This window comes from Syngnathus floridae, chromosome 10 (assembly GCF_059516105.1).
Source record: "Syngnathus floridae isolate MCC-2025c chromosome 10, RoL_Sflo_1.0, whole genome shotgun sequence".
Taxonomy (NCBI): Eukaryota; Metazoa; Chordata; class Actinopteri; order Syngnathiformes; family Syngnathidae; genus Syngnathus; species Syngnathus floridae.
The window spans coordinates 14,528,941-14,544,499 of NC_142422.1; the positions used below are offsets into that span (position 1 = coordinate 14,528,941).

Sequence of the window (15,559 nt, forward strand, 5' to 3'; positions counted from 1 at the left end):
GAAAGAAAGAAAGAAAGAAAGAAAGAAAGAAAGAAAGAAAGAAACTAAAGCTGCCAAAGAGCCCCCTGCAAGTGCACAGGTAGGTGAACTAAATACCAAGGAACCGACAAAGATTACGCCAAAATACTTTAAAGTGCTCAGGTTAGCTCGCTGAAATGACGTTTGAGGTAGAAAGGAATCAGGTGCGTGCGGGCTAACGCTAGGTTAGCCAATGAGCGCCGTTCCTATGAAAAACCTCGAGCTGACGCTATAGGACTCGATGGCCGGGAGCTTCCAAGCCAGCAGGAGTTGCAGCGCCCTTGCTTGTGGGCCACCGGGACAGGTAGGCACAACCGTCGGCGCTGCGTTCAACCCTTGCGGGTGTGCGTTAATGTTGTCCTGCTCTTTTTCGTCAAGACGAAGAGACGAATGCCAGCCCGCGTTCGCCTGAAACGTTCTTCGGACGTATCCCTTCATCAGCGGTGAGTAGAAACTGAGAAACGTGCTCATGTTTACCAACCATTTAATTTCAATTTCATTTTTAGTCCAAATTAATTCTGCTGTTCAACGAATTAATCCCGGTTTTCTGTCCTCTTGGAAGCTTGGTGTGAACTACCCGTTTTAAATTGGTTTTGGGTTATTTTGAATGATGGAACTTTGTTTGAAATATTAGACAGTCTTTAAGAGATTACCCGGGGGGGGGGGGGGGGGGGGGGTTGAACAACACCTCTCTATTTGTAAATATTGTTTTTGTAATTGATATCTGATCCCCAATTCTCTCAGCAAATAAAAGTACGTAAGAGCTTGGATGTGTAGCATGGTGGTTAATGTCAAACTGGCTTTGTCGAGGGCAGCGTTTGTTTGCTAATAGTTTGTCGGCCCGCCCTGGAACCGCATGCAGAGATTTTACAAGTCGAGGAACTAGTCAGGGATGAAAGACAACTTGACGTAGCAAACAAACTAATCGGTCCGAAAAGAGAAGACATAAATTTGGTTCCCATACGTCCTGGAGAATACGCTGAGAAAAATAAGAGAAATATTGCAATAACAATAAATTGTGTAAATTTATTTAAAAATAGTGAGTTACACGTGTATTTTGAAGTATTAACTTTTTGAATTATTATTTTTTTCCTTCTTCCCCCTAATTCATGATTTTTGGATTTAGCTTCTCTCAGGTGCTGGCTGGGCAACTGATGCGGCCCCACGTGGCAACCGCTCCCGAGTCTGTGCTTCTATTGGTGGCATCCTCATCTTCAGTTAGTCCGGTGAGTTCTCTGCCACTTTTACCCTCAGGGTGACATTTGAATGTGTTGCGTACAAATAATTTGGCGAGTTTTCGCCCACACATCAAGTTTGCACCAAAACAAGCGAAATGTGTCTCTTTGTGACATGTGCCTGAGTGAGTCTTTCAGTGTAATTAACCACCCAGAAAGTGACAGCCAATAATTTTGCAGTTCAGCTCCACAAGTTGGAGGGGAGGGGGGGGGGGGGGGCGTGTCTGGTTGTCGACTGGTTGTCGACTGGTTATCGTGGTAATGTAAGCCAAACCATTGCCAGGCGGTACGGGAGCCGACATGGCCAGAAAACAAGGCAATTTGACAATGGCAAGCGCAGTGATCTGCTGTTCATCCATCCATGCATCCAGGCGGAGCTCAAGCGCGCGGTTATCCAAGAGGCCAATCTGGGCCAGCTCTTTCCTGGTGCTAGCATTAGCTGCTCGCTGTCAGTTTTGGATTATGGGATTCTGTTAGTGAATGTCTACCAAAGCAATTGTACCAGCAGCTGTTTTCGCCACTCTTACGGCTTCCGTTTGCTTGAAACAAGTGGCGGTCAGCTTGGAATGTCAACTAGAGACGTGTGATTGTAGCGAGGGCCCGGCTGACACGCCGTGCTAGCAGCTATGTCTATGTTTGCGTCTTCCAGAAGGGGCAAACGTGCTTCTCGCCGGTGCCCGTGACTTCACCCCCCGCCAGACGAGCGAGCGTGTGGACCCGGCTGGGCTGGCGGCGGGTCGGCTTCTGGACTTTCCAGAACAAGTACGGCTGGAGAGCCAGGTGCCGCGCCGCCCTCGCCAAACCAAGTGAGTGATAGGTGTCACCTCTGCAACAAAAATCCTAATCCCCGCCCCCACACACACCTGGACAAAAGCTCCATTGTAGATAGTCACGGCACGGTTTGTTTGTTTTTTTAGGCAATTTTCTTCTCATGTTCTCCAATTTGAAGTCGTACTACCCAATTTTGTTGGCTTGTTTGTTGCCTGAGAGGGAAATGAGCTTGAGCTCACCCAAAAACTGAAGAACAACCCAAAACTTACAATGAAAAAAACTTGGAAAATGTAGTCAGATGTACCGTCACCGTTGAGACGAACAGTTCCAACCTGTGGTGCTAGTCTTAGAATGTCATGTAGGATTTCGCAATTGAAGAGAGTGCCTCGAAGCGGCCTAATACTTGGGGACAGTTAAAAAAAAAAAAAAAAAAAAAAAAGAAAGAAAATAACAAGCAGACCTCATGAATAAGTGATCCTTTTTGCCACGGCAAACAGACTAAGGTCCAAGACGACAACTCGCACACCAAGTTTTTGTTCTGCCTTTTGTCTCTCGCGTGTTGATGAACGACAGCAGTCAGTGAAGGCTTCTCAACGAGCCGAGCCTTCACACACTGAGTCACATGTGGCTGTCCTTCCACAGGAGGGAGTGGAAGGCTGGCTGGACGTCGCTGCCAAAAAGTGGCTCGTGGAGCCCTGGAGTCCTCTGTTTGTTCGAGGGGGCGGAGCATCAAAGTGCCCACTAAAAGAGAGCTGGACGCGCAGCTGGATGGCTACATGGCCATGTCCAAGAAGCGACTGGATGCCGACCTAGACGCGTATATGGCCAAGTCCAAGAAGCAACTGGACGCCGATCTGGATGCCTACATGGCGCTCGCCGGACAGTTGCCAACATAGTGGGAATGAGCGCGGCGCACTTTGCCACCTCCAAGCTTTTTTTTTTTTTTTCGTTTTGCCTCGCGTTTGCATAGACTTATTTAGCTTGCGGGCCTGTTAGATAGGTGAGATAGAGAGGTGAGAGGGACCAACGGGTGCACAAGTTTTACTTTGTGTTCTGGAATGAAGGCTGAGAGGTTTTTCTTCATACCCTCAGCTGAACAGTCGCCAACATCAGCAAGAGCACCAAACTGGGTCCTGCCCCTGAAGCCTGAACAGGTCAAAGGTCACATGTGTACACACTTCCTCGGCAGAGTTTGACATTCTGACCTTTGCTCGCCTTGTTTCTGGCTTTTAGAGATGTTGCTGTAACTAGACCCAAAGTCACAGCAGCGCCAAATCAGGCATTTGTGGCTGTGTTGGTCCCTTACATTCCAATCATGGCTTGATTGTGAAAACAAGTAGAAAATTGGTCTCCACACTTTGTGGCAGTCAGTGATGACAATAAATGAAGCACATCGATCTCAAAATAACTTTGTGTAAAGTGGGTTTAGTGGGTTTGTGTGTGTGACTTGTTCTTTGATTAAAGAATCATTTGGTGCCTTGGCATTTGAGCTAAATTTGTTCTGTGACTGCGCATGTAACTCGAAACACTTGCATCTCAAGTTGATAGAATTCAATGCTAATGTTATCAGTCAATTCCAGACCCCCCCCCCACAAAACACCACAGTGTGTTTTTTTTTCTTTCTAGCATGAACATTTGCACTCAATGTTATTGGAGTGGCAAAAAAGTCACAGTTGTTACATTTGTGCTCACCAAAACATGAAAACACGCACAATCCCCTGCTGTTCTTAATGTGATTTGCTTTATTTTTTGGGTCGGTTGGCAAAAAATTGTGCATTTGTGCTGCCAGATGGTTTTGTACTGCCGCTTGTGGGCAGATGTAGTGAATGATGCCGGCGCTATCTAGCTGCAAGGGTCTGTATTGCATCGCCATCTTCCATTTATCTTTTTTAGCCATCAACATAATGAAAATGATTTTTTAAAAAAAATAAGTATATCGCCATGCAAGTGGGAACTTGGCAACTGGCGTGTGTTGTGTGTCCTTACCGTAGTCGTAATCAAAGGTGGCCGTGTAATCGTAGTCGGCCGTGTGGGTCACGAGGTCGTCCTCCCAGTGGCTCGCTTCTGGACTTCCTGCTGGGATGATGACCAACAAGGTGATAAAGGGAAATGACCTTTGACCTCTCGGCACGCCGGCGACTCGTCTTCCCGAGCGGGGCCACGTCGCCAGCACGCACAATAGGTGCAGGGCCGCCGCCATCGCACACGCTCACTGAAAGTCATGCGATCCTCCACGCTAGTTCTCAAGAACAAATCCTAAATGTGCACACGCATGCTGCATGTGTGTGGAGGCAGTCGCTGATGGTGTAGGGGTTCGCTTGCCTGTCTTGTGTGGCGATACCGTGAGTTTGATTCCTGCATTTGATGGCGTGTGCGTGTGTGTGTGCGTGCGTGCGCGTGCATCTTTATGAATACAATACTCAAGAATGTCAAGCCTCTAATCAACAAATCCTGACATGTTAATCAACTTGCTTTTTTCATGACAGTTGAGAAGGATGCCCGAGCGTCTCGAAACTCTCCATGCTGGAGCTGTCGTGGTGAGTGTCAGCAATGGCGACGTCCGTCAGAGCAAAACGAGCAAAACAACCTCGCTGAGAAGAGGACCGCGCTGGAGCGCCGCTGTGATCTCTGCACATATGGTGTTTATTTTGTGTCAATATATTGAAACAAAACTTTTTAAAACGCAAGCAAAAAATATCAATTCAAATTACTAAACGCACAAAAAATCACATTGCAAAAAAATTGTGAAATGGTCTAAAATATTTGATTGCGCTCCCTGACATTTTGCTTCTGCTCCGTGATTCTTTGCTTCTGCTCCGCGTTTCTTAGCTTTTGCTCCCAGATTGCGGTTTTGACACAAACGTGACGCGTGGGTGGGATTTCCATGAGTGCATTCCCATTAGTGTATTTCTGTTTGACTGGCAGTGTCACGACTCGTCCCCGATCATGTCCATATTGTCATAGTTTTGTCTGTGTGCTCGCCCCTCCCCTCCTGTGTGCCCATGATCAGTGTGATCATTCTCACCTGCCTCTCATTACCCGTCTCGTATTGAAGTCCTGTCTGCGTGTCACTCCCCTGTTGGATCATTGTTGTGTGTTCATGCCATGATGTCTTTTTGGTTCCTGTTCCTGTCATTGGTAATGTCACCCTGTCTTTTTGTTTCACGTCTTTTTGGTCAGTCACGTTGTTCGGTTTTGTTAAGTCATGTCAGTTGCCGAGTCTGTTAGTTTGCGTTTTTCAATAAACCCTGGTCCAAGCTACACTTGGTCGTCCTGCTCCATTTCCACCCCGTTCCTGACAGGCAGCTAAGCAAGCGTATGAAGCTGCTCTGGCCGCACCAGTTATTCTGCTTCTGATTGGTTCTTCTAACAATGTCATCACCAGATTGTGGATGCAATGTGGCTGTTACCATACGGTAGGTATTTATGGTCGTTATCGTCACACACATACAGTATCTCACAAAAGTGAGTACACCCCTCTCATTTCTACAATGTTTTAATTATAACTTGTCATGGGACAACACTGAAGAAATGACACTTTGACCCAATGTTAAGTAGTCACTGTAGAGCTTGGCTAGCAAAGTAAATTTATTGTTACTTCAAAGTATCTCAAAATACAACAATTAATGTGTAAAAGGTTGGCAACAAAAGTGCGTACACCCCAACTGAAAATGTCAAAATTGGACCCAAAGTGTGGGCACCATTATTTTCCAGCACCGCCACAACCCTTTTAGGCATGGAGTTCACCAGAGCTTCACAAGTCGCCGCTGGAATCCTCTTCCGCGATGACATCACGGAGCTGGTGGATGTTGAAGACCTTGCACTCCTCCACCTTCCGTTTGAGGATGCTCCCCAGATGTTCAATATTGTTTAGGTCTGGGGACATGCTTGGCCAGTCCATCACCTTCACCCTCAGCTTCTTTGGGAAGGCAGTGGTCATCTTGGAGGATAACGACCCCAAACACACCTCCAGGACGAAAACTGCCTTCCTAAAGAAGAATATATATTATCCCACTGAGCCATAGACGTCTGTTATACGTCTCGTCTAAGTGTAGACCACGGATCAACAACCTTTCTTAAACCGAGAGCTACTTCCTGGGTACTGATTAAGGCAAAAAGGGCTACCAGTTTGACATACACTTCTGAAATAGCCAATTTGCTCAATTTGGCTTTCACTCTGTGTTATTGTCATTTGCAGTTCAGATGTAAGTGTGATTTTAATAAGAATAGCAAAAATACAGTCAAACCTTGGTTTTTGACCACAATCCGTTTCAGAAGGTGGTTCGAGAAGCGAATCGGTTGAATTCCGAACCTATTTTTCCCATTACGAATAATGGAATATTTAAAAAAATATTAATCCGTTTCAAGACAAAAATAAAAACGCCTTTTTTAAACATTTTTTTCATTTGCGCACATTTGTCCGATCGCGCGACTGCAGCGCACCGCTGAACGCGCAACCGTAGCGCGTCGCCCACCGCGCAACTGCACCGCGCAGGTCGCATTATTGTGACAGAGCCGTCGGTGAAATTTAGAAAATATTTTTAAAGTCCTGATGTACTTTCCAAAATTTAAGGTGACCTAAGTGCGCAGGGAGCTTAATTTTGTTCGATCGCGCAACTGCAGCGCACCGCCGAACGCGCAACAGTAGCGCGTCGCCGACCGCGCAACTGCACCGCGCTGGTCGCATTATTGTGACAGAGCCGTCGCTAGAATTAAGAAAATATTTTTAATGTCTTGATGTACTTTCCAAAATTTAAGTTGACCTCAGTGCGCAGGGAGCTTAATTTGGTCCGATCGCGCAACCGTATCGCGCCGGGCGCTCACTGTCGCATTGCTTTAAGAGCGTCTTTGGGTTTTAGGGTGGCTTTACTGCTCCCACTTGCTTTCTTTGGAGGCATGATTATGGGTTAATACAATCCTCAAAGTAACGAAAATACAATAACAATGGAATCAGTCGGCATCTGGGCCGCGCGGTCGGGTTTTTTTGGTTCCTCTCGGCTCAGCATGCGAGGTTCGACCTCCGAATTTTGTTGGACAACCGAAGCAAAAAAATCTCGAAATTTTTGTTCGAATTCCGATTTGTTCAATAACCAGGACGTTTTAAAACCGAGGTTTGACTGTAAAATAAATAGATGCAGCTCACTGACAAGTGCCGCTATTTGAGATAATTTTGGAACAGTCCTGCGGGCGACTCATGCGGTCCTCATGGGCGACCTGGTGCCCGCGGGCACCGTGTTGGTGACCACTGGTGTAGACTGATTTTAGACGCGTATATAATTCGGCTATCTATAGACCTAATATAGACGACATAATTAAATCCATCAAATATGAGCATATTTAGAAATACTAAACTCTAAACCAGCTGTAAGTTGTATAAATAATGTACAGAAGTTGTACTGCTTCGTTTTAAACAACCATTAATCCGTGTAAAGTGTGGTTATTATTTTAACCACATTTAGACGTCTAAATGTAGACCTTCTTTAGACCATGTACGATTGAATTAAATACATTAAACAGTGTATATTCATCCAAAATATAACTCCACAACTGGATCAGAGTAAAATAAAATAACTCGCACGAAGGGCGATCGAGGAGAGTACCCTAAATCTTAAATAAAACGCATGGACGTAAATAAAACTTAAACTAGACGTATGGCTCAGTGGGGAGGTTTTGGTCAGCTTGTTGTGTTATCGATCTTACCGTAAAAAAAAAAGTCATAAAGACCTGTTGTTTTTTTCCCCGACAGCAGGGGGCGGGCACGCGTGGGTTTTCCCCGGAATTCCATGAAGGAGGAGGCACGGCCATACCTGTCCACACCTGCACGGAGTCGACTTGCCTTGACACTGTCTGCCTCCGAAGTAGCTGCGTGGACTGAAGTGGACTCGTCTGATCTGGATACATTGCGGGTCAACTTTCCAGGGAGTGACCGCAGCAGACATGGTGAGGCCAACGTCTTGGTGACACACCTTTATCCTGGTTTTGCTCCATGTGTGTGTGTGATCGTAGTTCTGCTCCTTGTCTTGTTGCTGGTTCTAATCCACATTTAGCCTCCGATCCTTGTACTTGGGGCTGTGAACGCTTGCTTCTGTTCTGTAACGTTTACCTTGACTTATTTCTTTTTCCTGGTTGTCCTGGTTTCTGGTTTGTTTAGCAGATCAGAATATCAGTGTATCAAACATTTTTCAAGCAAAATGGTTAAAAATAAACAAAAAGAGACAATGCCAAAACATTATTGTAACCCAAAAGTACATTGCCATATCAGCTCTGGGCATCAACACACGCGCATGCACTCACACACGCACACGCACACGCACACGCACACACACTACCCTAACTCCAGGCACAGGCTGAGTGTGTATGTGTGTCCACTAACATGAGCCAACAGGACTTTGGAATGCTGAAAATTCAGGAGACACACCCGCAGCTCACATTATCAGGACGTTCTCTGACATTGTGCACCAGTCAAGCCTGAAGCCAGTTCGAGTGCGCGCGCGTTTTTTGGGACCAAAAAAATTAAGTAAGTGTTCGTGATTGCCCCACCCACACAGGGCAGCAAAGAGCGTTATCACTGGCTGGCTCAGGACGTGAAGGTGAGCGGCGTGGACGACATGGTGCTCCTGTCCAAAATCAACGAGGACACCATCACGGAGAACCTCAAGAAGAGATATATGGATGACTACATCTTTGTATCCTCAAACACACGCGCGCACTGTTTTCAGTCCATCACAGCCACTGCTCCTGTAACCCTTGACCCATTTTTGTCAGACCTACATTGGACCAGTTCTGATCTCCGTCAATCCATTTAAACAACTTCCCTATTTCACGGACCGAGAAGTGGACCTGTACCAGGGCGCGGTAGCACACGCACGCTTGCACATCCGCATTTCTAATCGTCAACCTGCAACGTCAGCTTTGGCTTGCTGGTAGATTTTGAAGCTGTTGCATATGAGCCTGGCGCGGAGATTCTCAAGCGTTGAGTCAAAAAGTGCCTTTGAAAGCTCTTTAAGAAAGTGAGACCCAACACAACCCCATAAAAGTCAATCCAGTCCAAGGAAATATCCCAAGTGCACGAAATGCAGTTTCCATATGTCACACCATCATGTTTTATTTTAGGAAAGTCTCTGAAGCCACGAGGTTGCTTGCGGGGTGTAGCAATGCGCAAGACGTAGACGGTCAGAAACGCACATCCGTGTTTATTTATTTTTTTTACTACTAGTTGTCGTAACCACCCCAAGGTGGCTCCACCGGCTTGTTTTGAGTCCTGAGCCCCCCACCACCAACACCACCACCATGTGTCTCTTGATGATGTCCTGTGTCGCAGGCTCAATACGAGAACCCGCCTCACGTCTACGCGTTGGCTGACGATGTTTACCGCAACATGATGATTGACTGCGAGAACCAGTGTGTCATCATCAGGTGGGCAGGACTTTGTTTCTTAAAGCAGAGAGGGCCTCTCCTCTGACTTCCCATCTGACTTTGTGGCCCATCCTCAGCGGTGAGAGTGGCGCGGGGAAGACGGTGGCGGCCAAATACATCATGAGCTACGTATCCAAGGTGTCAGGGGGTGGTGACAAGGTGCAGGTGAGTGGAGGTGGTGGGGCTCCAGCGGAGGCGGGGCCCTAAGGAGTGTGCGTGCTGGTTCTGGTGCAGCACGTGAAGGACATCATCCTGCAGTCCAACCCCCTGCTGGAGGCCTTCGGGAACGCAAAGACGGTCCGGAACAATAATTCCAGCCGCTTTGTGAGTACTGGAACGAGCACGCAGGTACACACCCCAACCCAAATGCGCATGACAAGTGCACTCCCCTGACAGGGAAAGTACTTTGAGATCCAGTTTGGCCGTGGCGGCGCTCCCGACGGAGGAAAGATCTCCAACTTCCTGTTGGAGAAGAGCCGAGTGGTTTCGCAAAATCCAGGAGAGAGGAATTTCCACATCTACTACCAGGTACTAGCAGGTCCCAGCGGGCAGCAGCAGATATGAGTCAGGACTGCCGGATAGCATCCCGGATTTTGCCAGGCACGAGCTGTTCCCACTGCAGCAAGTTGTTCCCACTGCAGCAGGCAGCGCTCGGCCAGCGCTACTAACTCAGTCTGCTCACCTTTGACCTCTCTGGCCCTCAGCTGCTGGAGGGGGCGAGCGGGGAGCAGAGGGAAAACCTGGGGGTCACAATCCCTGACTACTACAACTACCTTAACCAATCGGGAACTTTCACAGTCGAAGACGTCAACGACAAGAAGGAGTTCTCTGACACCTTGGTGGGTCCGCACCTTCCCCCTCCCTCCCCGTTTGTCGCCCCTTCGATGTCTTCGTCCCCTTCTGTACGTCTGTATGAATGTGTGTTTACCGTGTCAGGGCGCCATGTCAGTGGTAGGCCTGTCCATGGAAGACCAGGATTCGGTCGTTCAGCTGGTCGCGGGCATCCTCCACCTGGGCAACATAAACTTTCGCGAGGAGAACAACTTTGCGGTGGTGGAGAGCGCTGACTGTAAGTTACGCATGATGGGGTGGCGGGTGAGCTCATGTAACGCCGTGCGCTTGCTTCAGTTCTGGCCTTCCCGTCCTTCCTGCTGGGGATCCCCCAGGACGCTCTATGCAGCAAACTGACCAGCAGGATCATGGACAGCAAGTGGGGCGGCAAGAGTGAGTCCATCTCGGTCACCCTCAACACGGAGCAGGCCTGCTTCACCCGTGACGCCCTGGCCAAAGCCCTCTACAGCCGCCTCTTTGACTTCCTGGTGGACGTGAGTCTGCATCCGCACTGTCCTGGTCCATCGCCTTTCGCTGATTGTGTGTTTATGCGTGTCAGTGTGTCAATAGAGCCATACAGAAGGACCGGGAGGATTTCAACATCGGAGTCCTGGACATCTACGGCTTTGAGATCTTCCAAGTGCGACCACCATGTGCACGCACGCACGCACGCACGCACGCACACGCGCACACACATACACACACATACACATACACACACCCACACATACACACACACACACACACACACACACACACACACACACACACACAGACTCCTCGCTAACCCCTCGTTTGCTTTGTGACTTCAGCAAAATGGGTTTGAACAGTTCTGCATCAACTTTGTCAACGAGAAGCTGCAGCAGATTTTCATTGAACTCACATTGAAGGCGGAGCAGGTGTTATGATTTCACCAGCCATTCCTGCCATCCAAGAACCTCCCTCTCAAACTTCTGTCCCTATGCGTGTGTAGGAGGAGTACGTTCAGGAGGGCATCAAGTGGATGCCCATCGAGTATTTCAACAACAAAGTTGTGTGTGACCTCATTGAATCCAAGCTGGTGAGTTGTCCAATGGCACAGCCTTTCGACATTGTGTCCTCTTCATTTCAAATTCACTCTGTTAATTTTGGCTCACGTTCTTTGCAATCTGCCATTTTGGCAGCTGCTGAGAACCTTTTAATACCAAAGTTCTTGAGCAATGTGAACGAGTCTTTTGGATGCAATGTCTGAGTTGACCACCCTACATCTTCCCAGAATCCTCCTGGCATCATGAGCGTGTTGGATGACGTGTGCGCCACCATGCACGCCAAAGGCGATGGCGCTGACCAGACTCTGCTGCAGAAACTTCAAGGTCAAGTGGGCTCACACCAACACTTCAGCAGCTGGAACAAAGGCTTTGTGGTGCACCACTACGCCGGAAAGGTGTGGGTAGGCGGAGCTAGTGCGGCCCCTGCTCGGTGACCCCGTCTGACGGAGCATGTGTCTTTCAGGTGTCCTATGACGTCAGCGGCTTCTGCGAGAGGAACAGAGATGTGCTGTTCAACGACATCATTGAGCTGATGCAAGGCAGCGAGTTGTAAGTCCCCGGCAGCATGCTACGCCACAACCTTGTAGTCGTGAGCTGATGGCAGCGCGCCGTGCTTTTATGTCAGTCCCTTCATTCGAGTGCTTTTTCCTGAGAACCTGGAGGCGGACAAGAGAGGACGGCCCACCACGGCCGGCAGCAAGATCAAGGTGGGCGGCTCGCTCTCGCTCTCGCCCTCGCTCGCCTCCTTCTGATCCTCTCGCCTCTGCGTAGAAACAAGCCAACACGCTGGTCCAGACACTCATGAGGTGTACGCCTCACTACGTTCGCTGCATCAAACCCAACGAGACCAAACGCCCTCGGGACTGGGAGGAGAGCAGAGTACGGCACCAGGTGGAGTACCTGGGCCTCCGCGAGAACATCCGGGTCCGCCGAGCCGGATATGCGTACCGGCGCCTTTTCAGCAAGTTCCTGCAGAGGTCAGCGTCGAGAGATGACACGGCAATGGCATCGCCCGCCTTCTCTGACATCTGGGCTGCTCAGGTATGCTGTCCTGACCAAAGAGACCTGGCCCACCTGGCAAGGTGATGAGCGTCAGGGTGTCCTGCACCTACTGAAATCTGTCAACATGGACCAGGACCAATTCCAGCTGGGGAAGACGAAAGTCTTTGTCAAGGCTCCCGAGTCGGTACGAAGGCATGCGGCGACAACGCAGGTGCCGGCGCAGGTGCCAAGGCTGGCGCAGGTGCAGGTGTTTTTTCCTTTAAAAGCAAAAAGCCGCTGTCTCTCCTGCAGCTCTTCCTGCTGGAAGAGATGAGGGAGAGGAAGTACAACGGTTATGCCCGGCTCATCCAAAAGGCCTGGCGGAAGCACGTCGCCGTCCGCAAGTACGTCAAGATGAGGGAGGAAGGTGAGACCTCATCTCCGCTCAGCACTGTCATCGTCCTCGCGATTTTCTTTCTTTGTCTTCCAGCGTCTGACATCCTGCTGAACAAGAAGGAACGGCGCCAGAACAGCTTGAACCGCAACTTTGTGGGCGATTACATCGGCACCGACGTCCATCCGGAGATCCGGCAGTTTGTCGGCCGCAGGGAGAGGATCGACTTTGCCGACGTGGTCATCAAATTTGACCGCAGGTTCAGGGTAAGAGGAGGGACACTGAACTGGAGGCACCATGGAGGAGAAAGCTGCTCGGCCTCACACTTTGCTCTTATCCTTTGGAGCAGATGGTCAAGCGTGACCTCATACTCACCCCCAAATTCTTGTACCTGATCGGTCGTGAGAAGGTGAAACAGGGGCTGGACAAGGGTCAAATACAGGAGGTTCTCAAGAGGAAGGTGGAACTCGCCAATATCCAGTCTGTCTCCTTAAGGTACGACAGTACGGTCAGAGCTGTTTCACGGGAACCCAAAGGCAGACTTGGACAGGTCTTGGAAAACCAAGCGCAAAAAACATTGAGCAAATGGCACGACAACAATTTGAGGAGCTCACCGTTTGGTGACAAAGCTGCAAGCCTGCTGAAATGTGGCAATCTTTGCGTATTGCATGTAGTGCCCTTCAAGACGACATCTTCATCGTCCACCAACAAGACTACGACAGTGTTCTCCAGAGTGTTTTCAAGACCGAGTTCCTCAGTCTACTCGTCAAACGTCATCACGAGAAAACTCAGAGTAATCTTCCGCTTAAGTTCAACAACCTGTTAGTACCCACAAGTCCATCAGGCGTCCTCGCGCCAGCCGAGTCGGGCTCCCGGTTCAGATGGATTGGGCTTCACCTTCCCCTCCACTTTCAGTTTGGAGTTCAAGGTCAAGAAGGGAGGTTGGGGCCCGTTCAGCTCATCGGGTTCCAGACAGATCCAGTTCCAGCTGGGTCAGGGGGACGAGGCAGTCCTGAAACCCAGTGGCAAGGTTCTGCGTGTCACCATTGGACCGGGTCTTCCCAAAAGCTCACGTAAGCACCAAACGCTCTGGTGAGCGCAAGCAGGCTTTCTGACTCACTGTCTTTTCTCAGGACCCACCAGGAGGGACAACCGGAAGAGTTTCTACCGAGAGAATTGGGCCGCACCCACTGCCCAGAATGACTCGGGTACCGGTTGAACATTCCACCATTTTAAGGACGGGGAGTGTGGGGCTGATTTTCCCCCTACGTGACTTCCTCAGGTCCTCACAACGGAGGCGTCGGGACACGCCGAGGAAGCTCCTCCAGAGGCGCATCGCTGAGGCAGCAGTCCAGCATGGAGCAGCCCAGTCTTCCTCGACTCCAGAACCGGCATCAGCGCAACAGCGGCCATGCTCAGCACGTGGACATGGGCTTCATGAACGTCCCGGACCAGGGCGCTGCCGGGTGAGAACACTCAGTGCTCATTCTCATGCCAACGGATTTTGAGCCAGGGGCAAGCGAGTCGAGCCAAACTCGTTGGCCAATCGCTATGTGACGTGCGCATAAACCCGAGTAAAGCCTTTCAAAGTCGACCTGACACGTATACTTAGTGACCTTAATGATAGCCGCATGCAAAGTCCGGGACATGAAGTTAGGCAAGCTGGTGGGGGACGTGTCACAACGGTACAACTCCACCCACTCGGCTTGTGCTTGCCTTTAGGCTGCAGCGTCGGCGTTCCAAGGAGCTGAAGCCAGTCCCTGGAGCAGGTCGACCAAAACCGGCGCCCAAGTCGAAGCCTCGTTCCCCACAGTGTCGCGCCCTCTACGCTTACGATGCCCAAGACACAGATGAGCTCAGTTTCAACATGGATGATGTCATTGAGATTCTCACTGAGGGTACCAGTGCACTTGCCGCACTCGTCTTCTTTGCCCCCTCCTCTTCATATTTCCCTTCCTCCTCTTCCTTCGTTTTCTCTTTTTTCTAACCATCATAGGTTTGTCATTTAGATCCATCGGGCTGGTGGTTTGGACGCCTTCGCGGACGAGAGGGAATGTTCCCCGGAAATTACGTGGAGAAGATCTAGATGTTGAGGTCATAGCAAACTGACCATTCTTTTACTTCATCCATCCATGGATGGATGGAGTTCTTTTACATTTTCCTTTCCATTACTATTTCAGAAAAAGAAACTTTCTTTTTAAAGCCCCAGGGGTCACGGGTCAATGTGCTGCTAGCTGGCATCAAAGTGGCTTGTTGCCATGGAAAACGGGGAGAAAGTCAAATTGACGGCTGAGATTTGTTCATTCACCTTTATTCATTTGAAGCCAATTGATGTTGCTGAGGGTTCTGTTCGACTGAAATCAACTAAGTCACTCAACTTGAATAAAATGAATGAGTTGGGATTCACACTTTTGTTCTTTTTAAGCCTTCCAAGTGTTCCAGCCGGAGGTCAACGACGCCAAGAAAAAGTGACATCTGTTGTGTTGTCTGGATTCGAAAAGGCAAGGCACCTTTATTTCTGTAGCGCATTTCATACACAATTAGCAACTCGTTGTGCTATACATGATTGACTTTTGAACACCAACCCCACTAAAGAAATTTTAAAAATAAAGCTTACTGAAATGACTAAAGAACGTAGCTAGCGTGCAAATAAAATATTTGAAAATGCTAAAATATGAGAAACAGTTCTCGAAAAACATAAATTCAAGATTTGCCTTTTTTAGTTCGATCATGTTGCTTCCAGGTGCTGGTGGGAAACGTATGTGCCTCGAACACGAGTCCCGTCCTGTTATGTTTGAACGTGACTGAACGCAGCGACGTTGTTCGGCGCTTGGTGCACGCGGGAAGATTTCGTAAAAGCCACCAAATCGTGCTGGCGTGATATG

General features: G+C 49.1%; 2 protein-coding genes across 9 annotated transcripts; both read left to right on the forward strand.

Moving 5' to 3' along the window:
• Positions 1-60: 60 nt before the first annotated feature.
• On the forward strand, positions 61-3,513 carry LOC148392671 (uncharacterized). The gene is made up of 6 exons (XM_088387992.1): positions 61-79; positions 254-322; positions 397-461; positions 1,145-1,244; positions 1,903-2,059; positions 2,667-3,513. The coding sequence occupies exons 2-6, from the start codon at positions 260-262 to the stop codon at positions 2,918-2,920; spliced, it is 639 nt and encodes a 212-aa protein (XP_088244118.1). The 5' UTR covers positions 61-79; positions 254-259; the 3' UTR covers positions 2,921-3,513.
• Positions 3,514-7,799: 4,286 nt separating this feature from the next.
• myo1eb (myosin IEb) lies at positions 7,800-15,080 on the forward strand. Of its 8 annotated transcripts, none has more exons than XM_088388020.1 (27): positions 7,800-7,964; positions 8,573-8,710; positions 8,790-8,879; positions 9,346-9,440; positions 9,518-9,605; positions 9,675-9,764; positions 9,837-9,968; positions 10,145-10,279; positions 10,377-10,509; positions 10,569-10,765; positions 10,831-10,911; positions 11,084-11,170; positions 11,245-11,331; positions 11,527-11,694; positions 11,763-11,848; positions 11,925-12,006; positions 12,071-12,340; positions 12,435-12,512; positions 12,593-12,707; positions 12,771-12,940; positions 13,024-13,169; positions 13,349-13,495; positions 13,590-13,747; positions 13,808-13,882; positions 13,957-14,140; positions 14,397-14,572; positions 14,671-15,080. In XM_088388020.1, the coding sequence occupies exons 1-27, from the start codon at positions 7,962-7,964 to the stop codon at positions 14,781-14,783; spliced, it is 3,324 nt and encodes a 1,107-aa protein (XP_088244146.1). In that variant the 5' UTR covers positions 7,800-7,961; the 3' UTR covers positions 14,784-15,080. The 8 variants fall into 8 exon arrangements, 7 of the variants coding, with proteins under 7 accessions (XP_088244146.1, XP_088244149.1, XP_088244144.1 ...); XM_088388023.1 differs by having other exon boundaries at positions 12,435-12,485; XM_088388018.1 differs by having other exon boundaries at positions 12,071-12,276; positions 12,341-12,512.
• Positions 15,081-15,559: the final 479 nt, after the last annotated feature.